Source organism: Physella acuta, unplaced genomic scaffold (assembly GCF_028476545.2).
Source record: "Physella acuta isolate Inbredline_101_S28 unplaced genomic scaffold, ASM2847654v3 ptg000208l, whole genome shotgun sequence".
NCBI classification, from domain to species: Eukaryota; Metazoa; Mollusca; class Gastropoda; family Physidae; genus Physella; species Physella acuta.
Window position 1 is genome coordinate 7,501 of NW_026731727.1, and position 12,798 is coordinate 20,298.

General features: G+C 39.3%; 1 protein-coding gene across 3 annotated transcripts in view; it reads left to right on the forward strand.

Moving 5' to 3' along the window:
• Positions 1-12,798, forward strand: part of LOC131937341 (transcription factor ETV6) — a 38,645-nt gene that overhangs the window by 7,187 nt on the left and 18,660 nt on the right. For 2 of the 3 annotated variants that reach the window (XM_059294664.1, XM_059294667.1), the window contains exons 2-3: positions 1,618-1,767; positions 5,722-5,829. In XM_059294664.1, the coding sequence (XP_059150647.1) occupies positions 1,680-1,767; positions 5,722-5,829 (196 nt within the window). In that variant the 5' untranslated portion in view covers positions 1,618-1,679. The remainder of the gene's footprint in view (positions 1-1,617; positions 1,768-5,721; positions 5,830-12,798) is intronic. The other variant, XM_059294665.1, reaches the window with a different exon arrangement.

Sequence of the window (12,798 nt, forward strand, 5' to 3'; positions counted from 1 at the left end):
AATTTGACAAAATAGTTCAACTAGTCTGCTAGTATTTTACACAATTTGACAAAATAGTTCAACTAGTCTGCTAGTATTTTACACAATTTGACAAAATAGTTCAACTAGTCTGCTAGTGTTTTACACAATTTGACAAAATAGTTCAACTAGTCTGCTAGTGTTTTACACAATTTGACAAAATAGTTCAACTAGTCTGCTAGTATTTTACACAATTTGACAAAATAGTTCAACTAGTCTGCTAGTATTTTACACATTTTGACAAAATAGTTCAACTAGTCTGCTAGTGTTTTACACAATTTGACAAAATAGTTCAACTAGTCTGCTAGTGTTTTACACAATTTGACAAAATAGTTCAACTAGTCTGCTAGTATTTTACACAATTTGACAAAATAGTTCAACTAGTCTGCTAGTATTTTACAAAACCAACATTCTCAAGCCTGTAAACAGAAAGTTTGAACCAACATTCTCAAGCCTGTAAACAGAAAGTTTGAACCAACATTCTCAAGCCTGTAAACAGAAAATTTGAACCAACATTCTCAAGCCTGTAAACAGAAAATTTGAACCAACATTCTCAAGCCTGTAAACAGAAAATTTGAACCAACATTCTCAAGCCTGTAAACAGAAAATTTGAACCAACATTCTCAAGCCTGTAAACAACAGAAAATTTGAACCAACATTCTCAAGCCTGTAACCAGAAAATTTGAACCAACATTCTCAAGCCTGTAAACAGAAAGTTTTAACCAACATTCTCAAGCCTGTAAACAGAAAGTTTTAACCAACATTCTCAAGCCTGTAAACAGAAAGTTTGAAACGACATTCTCAAGCCTGTAAACAGAAAGTTTTATCCAACATTCTCAAGCCTGTAAACAGAAAGTTTGAACCGACATTCTCAAGCCTGTAAACAGAAAGTTTGAACCGACATTCTCAAGCCTGTAAACAGAAAGTTTGAACCAACATTCTCAAGCCTGTAAACAGAAAATTTGAAACAACATTTTCAAGCCTGTAAACAGAAAATTTGAATTAACTTTTTAGGCTAACAAGCTGCTTCTAGACCACCAGTTCCAAATCTATCTGACTTGTACACTAAAACAAACTATCTGACTTGTACACTAAAACAAACTATCTGACTTGTACACTAAAACAAACTATCTGACTTGTACACTAAAAGAAACAAATTGTTTTAAAATTGCAAGTCGAGGGTCACTGCTTTAAAAAAAAAAGGGGTCGGCACTCGAAAGGTTTGGGGACCTAAGCTACACGCCATTCGTGCATGTATTTGTATTTGTATTCTCTTTGACGATGTATTTGACGTTTGTATTCTCTCACGTTGACATTCTCCTCTAGATGACATGTAGCCTCTGACGTTGACATTGTCCTCTAGATGACATGTAGCCTCTCACGTTGACATTGTCCTCTAGATGACATGTAGCCTCTGAAGTTGACATTGTCCTCTAGATGACATGTAGCCTCTCACGTTGACATTGTCCTCTAGATGACATGTAGCCTGTCACGTTGACATTGTCCTCTAGATGACATGTAGCCACGTGTCTTTCACGTGGAATTAGGCCCTATTTGTAGTATATGTATATTGTATGTGTCAAATGTCTTGCCATACAGTGTAGCCGAGATCTCGACCATCGTGACGTCATGAGCTCTTGTCTCCCTCCCCTCAGGTCGGGATGCTAGCCTGGACACAGCCCGTCCTTGACCCCAGCAAGACCTCAGCCATGACCTCCACATACGTGTCATTGGTGCCCAGCAATTTAGGTGAGTGTGTGTGTGTGTTTGTCTAGGTAAACTTCGGTGTGTGTGTGTGTGTTTGTCTAGGTAAACTTCAGGTGAGAGTGTGTGTTTGTCTAGGTAAACTTCAGGTGAGTGTGTGTGTGTTTGTCTAGGTAAACTTCAGGTGAGTGTGTGTGTGTTTGTCTAGAAAAACTTCAGGTGAGTGTGTGTGTTTGTCTAGGCAAACTTCAGGTGAGTGTGTGTGTTTGTCGAGGTAAACTTTAGGTGTGTGTGTATTTGTCTAGGTAAACTTCAGGTGAGTGTGTGTTTGTCTAAGTAAACTTGAGGTGAGTGTGTGTGTTTGTCTAGGTAAACTTGAGGTGAGTGTGTGTTTGTCCAGGTAAACTTCAGGTGAGTGTGTGTTTGTCTAAGTAAACTTGAGGTGAGTGTGTGTGTTTGCCTAGGTAAACTTAAGGTGAGTGTGTGTGTTTGTCTAGGTAAACTTCGGTGTGTGTGTGTGTGTTTGTCTAGGTAAACTTCAGGTGAGAGTGTGTGTTTGTCTAGGTAAACTTCAGGTGAGTGTGCGTGTGTTTGTCTAGGTAAACTTCAGGTGAGTGTGTGTGTGTTTGTCTAGGTAAACTTCAGGTGAGTGTGTGTGTGTGTTTGTCTAGAAAAACTTCAGGTGAGTGTGTGTGTTTGTCTAGGTAAACTTCAGGTGTGTGTGTGTGTTTGTCGAGGTAAACTTTAGGTGTGTGTGTATTTGTCTAGGTAAACTTCAGGTGAGTGTGTGTGTTTGTCTAGGTAAACTTTAGGTGAGTGTGTGTATTTGTCTAGGTAAACTTCAGGTGAGTGTGTGTATTTGTCTAGGTAAACTTCAGGTGAGTGTGTGTGTTTGTCTAGGTAAACTTTAGGTGTGTGTGTATTTGTCTAGGTAAACTTCATGTGTGTGTGTATTTGTCTAGGTAAACTTCAGGTGAGTGTGTGTGTGTTTGTCTAGGTAAACTTCAGGTGAGTGTGTGTGTGTTTGTCTAGGTAAACTTCAGGTGAGTGTGTGTGTGTTTGTCTAGGTAAACTTTAGGTGTGTGTGTGTGTGTTTGTCTAGGTAAACTTCAGGTGAGTGTGTGTGTGTTTGTCTAGGTAAACTTCAGGTGAGTGTGTGTGTGTTTGTCTAGGTAAACTTTAGGTGTGTGTGTGTGTTTGTCTAGGTAAACTTCAGGTGTGTGTGTTTTTGTCTAGGTAAACTTTAGGTGAGTGTGTGTGTGTTTGTCTAGGTAAACTTCAGGTGTGTGTGTATTTGTCTAGGTAAACTTCAGGTGAGAGTGTGTGTTTGTCTAGGTAAACTTTAGGTGTGTGTGTATTTGTCTAGGTAAACTTCATGTGTGTGTGTATTTGTCTAGGTAAACTTCAGGTGAGTGTGTGTGTGTTTGTCTAGGTAAACTTCAGGTGAGTGTGTGTGTGTTTGTCTAGGTAAACTTCAGGTGAGTGTGTGTGTGTTTGTCTAGGTAAACTTTAGGTGTGTGTGTGTTTGTCTAGGTAAACTTCAGGTGTGTGTGTATTTGTCTAGGTAAACTTCAGGTGTGTGTGTATTTGTCTAGGTAAACTTCAGGTGAGTGTGTGTGTGTTTAGGTAAACTGCAGGTGAGAGTGTGTGCGTTTGTCTAGGTAAACTTCAGGTGTGTGTGTTTGTCTAGGTAAACTTCAGGTAAGTGTGTGTGTTTGTCTAGGTAAACTTCAGGTGTGTGTGTGTGTTTGTCTAGGTAAACTTTAGGTGTGTGTGTGTTTGTCTAGGTAAACTTCAGGTGTGTGTGTATTTGTCTAGGTAAACTTCAGGTGAGAGTGTGTGTTTGTCTAGGTAAACTTCAGGTGTGTGTGTGTGTGTGTGTTTGTCCAGGTAATCTTCAGGTGAGTGTGTGTGTTTGTCTAGGTAAACTTCAGGTGAGTGTGTGTTTGTCTAGGTAAACTTCAGGTGAGTGTGTGTGTTTGTCTAGGTAAACTTCAGGTGAGTGTGTGTGTTTGTCTAGGTAAACTTCAGGTGTGTGTGTGTTTGTCTAGGTAAACTTCAGGTGAGTGTGTGTGTTTGTCTAGGTAAACTTCAGGTGTGAGTGTGTGTTTATCTAGGTAAACTTCAGGTGAGTGTGTGTGTGTTCGTCCAGGTAAACTTCAAGTGAGTGTGTGTTTGTCTAGGTAAACTTCAGGTGAGTGTGTGTGTTTGTCTAGGTAAACTTCAGGTGTGTGTGTGTGTTTGTCTAGGTAAACTTCAGGTGAGTGTGTGTTTGTCTAGGTAAAGTTCAGGTGAGTGTGTGTGTTTGTCTAGGTAAACTTAAGGTGAGTGTGTTTTTGTCTAGGTAAACTTTAGGTGTGTGTGTGTGTTTGTCTAGGTAAACTTTAGGTGAGAGTGTGTGTTTGTCTAGGTAAACTTCAGGTGAGTGTGTGTGTTTGTCTAGGTAAACTTCAGGTGAGTGTGTGTGTTTGTCTAGGTAAACTTCAGGTGTGTGTGTGTTTGTCTAGGTAAACTTCAGGTGAGTGTGTGTGTTTGTCTAGGTAAACTTCAGGTGAGTGTGTGTGTGTTTGTCTAGGTAAACTTCAGGTGAGTGTGTGTGTGTTTGTCTAGGTAAACTTCAGGTGAGTGTGTGTGTGTTTGTTTAGGTAAACTTCAGGTGAGTGTGTGTGTGTTTGTCTAGGTAAACTTCAGGTGAGTGTGTGTGTGTTTGTCTAGGTAAACTTTAGGTGTGTGTGTGTGTGTGTTTGTCCAGGTAATCTTCAGGTGAGTGTGTGTTTGTCTAGGTAAACTTCAGGTGAGTGTGTGTGTTTGTCTAGGTAAACTTCAGGTGAGTGTGTGTGTTTGTCCAGGTAAACTTGAGGTGAGTGTGTGTGTTTGTCTAGGTAAACTTGAGGTGAGTGTGTGTTTGTCCAGGTAATCTTCAGGTGAGTGTGTGTTTGTCTAGGTAAACTTCAGGTGAGAGTGTGTGTTTGTCTAGGTAAACTTCAGGTAAGTGTGTGTTTGTCTAGGTAAACTTCAGGTGAGTGTGTGTGTGTTTGTCTAGGTAAACTTCAGGTGAGTGTGTGTTTGTCTAGGTAAACTTTAGGTGCGTGTGTGTTTGTCTAGGTAAACTTCAGGTGTGTGTGTGTTTGTCTAGGTAAACTTCAGGTGTGTGTGTATTTGTCTAGGTAAACTTCAGGTGTGTGTGTGTGTGTGTGTTTGTCCAGGTAATCTTCAGGTGAGTGTGTGTGTGTTTGTCTAGGTAAACTTCAGGTGAGTGTGTGTTTGTTTGTCTAGGTAAACTTCAGGTGAGTGTGTGTGTGTTTGTCCAGGTAAACTTCAGGTGAGTGTGTGTTTGTCTAAGTAAACTTGAGGTGAGTGTGTGTGTGTTTGTCTAGGTAAACTTCAGGTGAGTGTGTGTTTATCTAGGTAAACTTCAGGTGAGTGTGTGTGTGTTTGTCTAGGTAAACTTCAGGTGAGTGTGTGTTTAACTAGGTAAACTTCAGGTAAGTGTGTGTGTGTTTGTCCAGGTAAACTTCAGGTGAGTGTGTGTTTGTCTAAGTAAACTTCAGGTAAGTGTGTGTGTGTCTGTCGAGGTAAAATTTAGATGTGACGCCTTCACCTCCCCCCCACCCGCATCCAGTAAAGCCGCTATGACCCCCCCCCCCCCCACCCTGAGTTGTTTGGGTGTCGGGTCATGGCCGTGTCACCGAGTATTGCGCCACCACAACCAGCACATTGTCTGAAGTTCTGGATCTACCCAGCAGATTTGACATAAGATATGGATGACTGCTTTATTTCGCTGAAACTTAAATATACTCTTCCCAGAACAGGGGGTCGGGCCAGGGGGTCGGGCCAGGGGAGGCGACTGTATCCTGGTCTTGTGGGGACATAAATGATTGTATATGATTGTATCGCTAGAGATGCGAGGTTGGGATGACGAGAGAATGTGTACAAACTGGACGGAGACCACGTGTACACACTGGACTAATGAGCAGACGTACCTGCCTTTTATTTTAGCCCGTCCACCGGTCCAGTGGTCAAAGTCTGAGGTGAAAGCATGGCTCAAGTTCTGTGTGGAGGAGTACTCACTCAGTCCTGTCTGTGTGGACAAGTTCGACATGAACGGTACGTTTGTTTTTTTACTGCTAGACCAGTCATTGAGGTTTTTTACTGCTAGACCAGTCATTTAGGTTTTTTACTGCTAGACCAGTCATTTAGGTTTTTTACTGCTAGACCAGTCATTTAGGTTTTTTTACTGCTAAACAAGTCATTTAGGTTTTTTACTGCTAGACTAGTCATTTAGGTTTTTTACTGCTAGACCAAATATTTGGGGTTTTTTACTGCTAGACCAGTCATTTAGGTTTTTTACTGCTAGTCCAGTCATTTAGGTTTTTTACTGCTAGACCAGTCATTTAGGTTTTTTACTGCTAGACCAGTCATTTAGGTTTTTTACTGCTAGTCCAGTCATTTAGGTTTTTTACTGCTAGACCAGTCATTTAGGTTTTTTACTGCTAGACCAGTCATTTAGGTTTTTTACTGCTAGAGAGCCGTTGGTTTTTACAAACTTTTATTTAATTTTATTCCTCTGTTGTTCGTCAGAAATCGAAACAGGCGAAAGAAATTTCGAGCACTTTTTAACAGACCGATTTATCTGAAATTCCGCACGTAGGAAATAGAATGCAATCTGACATCAAATTTGACTTAATTGGATGCCTATTTTACTTTATAATAAATTACTTAAAATTTTCTAAAATGTGTAGGATGTCTTATTACTATCCGCGCATTATCATGTTCATTTGGTGTACAATAGTTTTTAGTCATGCAGCTCTATTGTATTAAAACTTTAAATTACTGGGAAAAATTTGGATTAAAAAACATTTTAAAACTACAAGCTCAAACATGAACATAAACAATAACATAAACCAACCCCCACCCCCCAATCAACCACAACCACAAACATTAACATAAACTCCAACTCCTACTCCTACACATACACATATTACTAAACATATACCTATATTTAAACCTAAACAAACCTATTCCTAACTGGTCTACGGCCAATTCCCGAAAGACACCCTAAAGCCGTTTTCATGAAATCAGTTTTTAAGAATGGACACTTGCCCGAAAACGACAAAAGCCCGAAAGGACATTTGCCCGAATGCGACAAAACATGAAAAGACAAATAAACCAACCGATAAATGGCCACAAATTACATTCCTAATTTGTTCAACTTAAATAATAAACCAACTATTTTTTTAAACACATTTTGAAATTTAATGACACTTACATAATATCAATCTATACTTAGTATCAAACCCATATAAACTGACCTTAATACTATCATGATACAATAAAGGACCAAATGTGACCTATCGTAACACCAACCCCATCTCATCAAATCTTTTTAAATACTGCCTGGGAATAGAAAAAATAATTAGTAAACAATGCAGATGTGTTGAGCTTTGAAAAAATAAATAATTAGTAAACAATGCAGATGTGTTGAGCTTTGAAAAAATAAATAATTAGTAAACAATGCAGATGTGTTGAGCTTTGAAAAAATAAATAATTAGTAAACAATGCAGATGTGTTGAGCTTTGAAAAAATAAATAATTAGTAAACAATGCAGATGTGTTGAGCTTTGAAAAAATAAATAATTAGTAAACAATGCAGATGTGTTGAGCTTTGAAAAAATAAATAATTAGTAAACAATGCAGATGTGTTGAGCTTTGAAAAAATAAATAATTAGTAAACAATGCAGATGTGTTGAGCTTTGAAAAAATAAATAATTAGTAAACAATGCAGATGTGTTGAGCTTTGAAAAAATAAATAATTAGTAAACAATGCAGATGTGTTGAGCTTTGAAAAAATAAATAATTAGTAAACAATGCAGTTGTGTTGAGCTTTGAAAAAATAAATAATTAGTAAACAATGCATATGTGTTGAGCTTTGAAAAAAAAAAAAATTAGTAAACAATGCAGATGTGTTGAGCTTTGAAAAAATAAATAATTAGTAAACAATGCAGATGTGTTGAGCTTTGAAAAAAATAAATAATTAGTAAACAATGCATATGTGTTGAGCTTTGAAAAAATAAATAATTAGTAAACAATGCAGATGTGTTGAGCTTTGAAAAAATAAATAATTAGTAAACAATGTAGATGTGTTGAGCTTTGAAAAAAAAAAAAATAAATAAAACCTGTTTCATTATTATAGCAACACCGTTAGTTATTATTTAGAATGTTATATAAAATAAAAAGACTAAACAGATGAATACAGACAGTCTGTAAATAAGAGACTAAATTGACATGGCGCTGAGCACTGCACGTCAAATTAAAATTAAATTAAGCAGAACTAAAACGGCGGAAATGAGGTTTTAAGTAGTGATAAAATAAACAATAATTAGCAAACAATGCAGCTTTGAAGGTCTTTTTAACAAATAATGGTAAAACCTGAATTATAATAATAGTAGCATTTTAAATTAATGTAAATATTTAATTTTATCATATCCTCATACCGGTTTGTATTTCAGAATGTTTAATTTATACTAAATAGGGAAATACGGAAGTCTATAAATAAGAAACTAAATAGCACAGTCGTTGAACGCAGCGCAAAATATTTCAATAATGAAGACTGTAGGGGTCATGTAGGACTTAAAAATGGCGGAAATGAGGTCGCCTATAACGGCCAGGGGTCATCCATAAATGACGTCACGCTTTTTTGGACGATTTTTACCTCCCCTCCTCCCCTCCGTCACACGTCGTCACAAAAAGCCAGACCCCCCCCCCCCCAAAATGACGTCACACCTCAGCCTACAACCCCCTCAAAATTGCAGTTGAATTTTTTTTTAAACATCGATATTTTTCCAAAATCTTGTCTGAAATATGTCAAAATAGAGTATTTTAATAAATTCCTATTATTATTCATTAAAACTGTGTTCTAAAACGCTAAATAACGTCTAAAATTCGTTTTCTAACATTTCTTATCTATAAAGCAAAAGTGTGACGTCGCACTATTTGAACCCCCCCCCCCCCCTCTTCACACATCGCACAAAATTACCGACCCCCCCCCCCCCCCGACCCCCTACGAGTGTGACGTCATTTATGGATGACCCCCCCTATACAAATATTTGAAAAATTAAAAACAATTTAAAATTTCACCGACTTAGCCAGAAAATTCACACAAACACTCCCAGAGTTAAAACTAAAACCCGATGCGTTCATGAGTTAGGATTATAAAAGACAAAGTCGGCCAGTCCGTCAGTCCGCCCGCAGCAGACAAACTTTAATTTTTATGTACATAGAGTGATTTATTTTTGTTTGTTTTTGTTTCTTAGTTTTTTTTTGTTGCTGTTCTTGGTGTATTCCACAAACTTCCACAAACTTCCACAAACTTCCATAAACTACCACAAACTTCCACAAACTACCACAAACTTCCACAAACTACCACAAACTGCCACAAACTGCCACAAACTACCACAAACTACCACAAACTGCCACAAACTTCCACAAACTACTACAAACTTCCACAAACTTCCATAAACTACCACAAACTTCCACATAACTACCACCAACTACCACAAACTACCACAAACTTCCACAAACTTCCACAAACTACCACAAACTTCCACAAACTACCACAAACTACCACAAACTTCTACAAACTACCACACAGTACCACAAACTTCTACAAACTACCACAAACTTCCACAAACTACCACAAACTTCCACAAACTTCCACAAACTACCACAAACTACCACAAACTTCCACAAACTACCACAAACTTCCACAAACTACCACAAACTGCCACAAACTGCCACAAACTACCACAAACTACCACAAACTGCCACAAACTTCCACAAACTACTACAAACTTCCACAAACTTCCATAAACTACCACAAACTTCCACATAACTACCACCAACTACCACAAACTACCACAAACTTCCACAAACTTCCACAAACTACCACAAACTTCCACAAACTACCACAAACTTCCACAAACTTCCACAAACTACCACAAACTACCACAAACTTCTACAAACTACCACACAGTACCACAAACTTCTACAAACTACCATAAACTTCCACAAACTTCCACAAACTTCCATAAACTACGACAAACTACCACAAACTACCACAAAATTCCACAAACTACCACAAACTTCCACAAACTTCCACACACTACCACAAACTTCCACAAACTACCACAAACTTCCACAAACTTCCACACACTACCACAAACTACCACAAACTTCCACAAACTACCACAAACTTCCACAAACTAACACAAACTTCCACATAACTACCACCAACTACCACAAACTACCACAAACTTCCACAAACTTCCACAAACTACCACAAACTTCCACAAACTACCACAAACTTCCACAAACTTCCACAAACTACCACAAACTTCCACAAACTTCCACACACTACCACAAACTTCCACAAACTTCCACAAACTACCACAAACTTCCACAAACTTCCACACACTACCACAAACTTCCACAAACTTCCACAAACTACCACAAACTTCCACAAACTTCCACAAACTTCCACACACTACCACAAACTACCACAAACTTCCACAAACTACCACAAACTTCCACAAACTAACACAAACTTCCACATAACTACCACCAACTACCACAAACTACCACAAACTTCCACAAACTACCACACACTTCCACAAACTACCACAAACTTCCACAAACTACCACAAACTACCACAAAATTCCACAAACTACCACAAACTACCACAAACTTCCACAAACTACCACAAACTGCCACAAACTACCACAAACTTCCACAAACTACCACAAACTACCACAAACTACCACAAATTACCACAAACTACCACAAACTACCATAAACTACCACAAACTTCCACAAACTTCCACAAACTCTACGATTAGTTCGATGATGTCGTGTGCCCTGCTATGGACATCTGCATTGCTCAATGCCGGTTTAATGCCGGCACATTTGGTCGGCTTCCGGTTCACGTGATCTTTTGTTGCCGTGTCAAACATGGCGGTTCTAGGAAACTTGCGCAACACGACGAGATCCGGGTCAGAATTTCTGTGACCTTCTGCTACAGGAGTCATGTAGGACAACTGTAGGGTCATGTAGGACAACTCTAGTAGTCATGTAGGACAACTGTAGGAGTCATGTAGGACAACTGTAGGACACTGTAGGACAACTGTGGGAGTCATGTAGGACAACTGTAGGACAACTGTAGGACAACTGTAGGACAACTGTAGGACAACTGTGGGAGTCATGTAGGACAACTGTAGGGGTCATGTAGGACAACTGTAGGACAACTGTAGGACAACTGTAGGACAACTGTGGGAGTAATGTAGGACAACTGTAGGAGTCATGTAGGACAACTGTAGGGGTCATGTAGGACAACTGTAGGACAACTGTAGGACAACTGTAGGACAACTGTGGGAGTCATGTAGGACAACTGTAGAAGTCATGTAGGACAACTGTAGGAGTCATGTAGGACAACTGTAGGACAACTGTAGGACAACTGTAGGACAACTGTGGGAGTCATGTAGGACAACTGTAGGAGTCATGTAGGACAACTGTAGGAGTCATGTAGGACAACTGTAGGGGTCATGTAGGACAACTGTAGAAGTCATGTAGGACAACTGTAGGAGTCATGTAGGACAACTGTAGGAGTCATGTAGGACAACTGTAGGAGTCATGTAGGACAACTGTAGGGGTCATGTAGGACAACTGTACGGGTCATGTAGGACAACTGTAGGAGTCATGTAGGACAACTGTAGGAGTCATGTAGGACAACTGTAGGAGTCATGTAGGACAACTGTACGGGTCATGTAGGACAACTGTAGGAGTCATGTAGGACAACTGTAGGAGTCATGTAGGACAACTGTAGACTGTAGGAGTCATGTAGGACAACTGTAGGAGTCATGTAGGACAACTGTAGGAGTCATGTAGGACAACTGTACGGGTCATGTAGGACAACTGTAGGAGTCATGTAGGACATCTGTAGGAGTCATGTAGGACAACTGTAGGAGTCATGTAGGACAACTGTAGGAGTCATGTAGGACATCTGTAGGAGTCATGTAGGACAACTGTAGGAGTCATGTAGGACAACTGTAGGAGTCATGTAGGACAACTGTAGGAGTCATGTAGGACAACTGTAGGACACTGTAGGAGTCATGTAGGACAACTGTAGGAGTCATGTAGGACAACTGTAGACTGTAGGAGTCATGTAGGACACTGTAGGAGTCATGTAGGACAACTGTAGGAGTCATGTAGGACAACTGTAGGAGTCATGTAGGACAACTGTAGGAGTCATGTAGGACAACTGTAGGAGTCATGTAGGACAACTGTAGGACAACTGTAGGAGTCATGTAGGACAACTGTAGGAGTCATGTAGGACAACTGTAGGAGTCATGTAGGACAACTGTAGACTGTAGGAGTCATGTAGGACAACTGTAGACTGTAGGAGTCATGTAGGACAACTGTAGGAGTCATGTAGGACAACTGTAGACTGTAGGAGTCATGTAGGACAACTGTAGACTGTAGGAGTCATGTAGGACAACTGTAGGAGTCATGTAGGACAACTGTAGGACACTGTAGGACAACTGTAGGAGTCATGTAGGACAACTGTAGGGGCAGTAGCGTACGCAAGTGGGGAGCAGGGGGAGCGGCCGCTCCCCCTCTGGCTATTTTTAGATAAGTGGTGCCTTTTTGGAAACTTTTTAAACTCAACGTTTTAAACAATATTTGTTAAAAAAATATTTTTGGTCGGCACATCTATGTAAATCACAAGATTTCTTTTCATGCAGCAATTAAGCATTATTGTACTAGTCTAGTAGTGTCTACGTTTACAACACGTATTAACAGCTGCATCAGTTTGCCATTCTAAAAATAACCATTACGATGCATTCCACTGTTTAAAAAACCTCTACGGGTAGTATCACTTGGCAAGAGGGGTGTTAAGTTTAAGGCAACTGTATAATGTATTTGCTTACGAATAATTGAATAAGAAAATCTTATACATAAAACTTCACACATAATTACTTTTATATACAGTTTGAATCGTGTGTGTGATTAATTTAAAAAAAA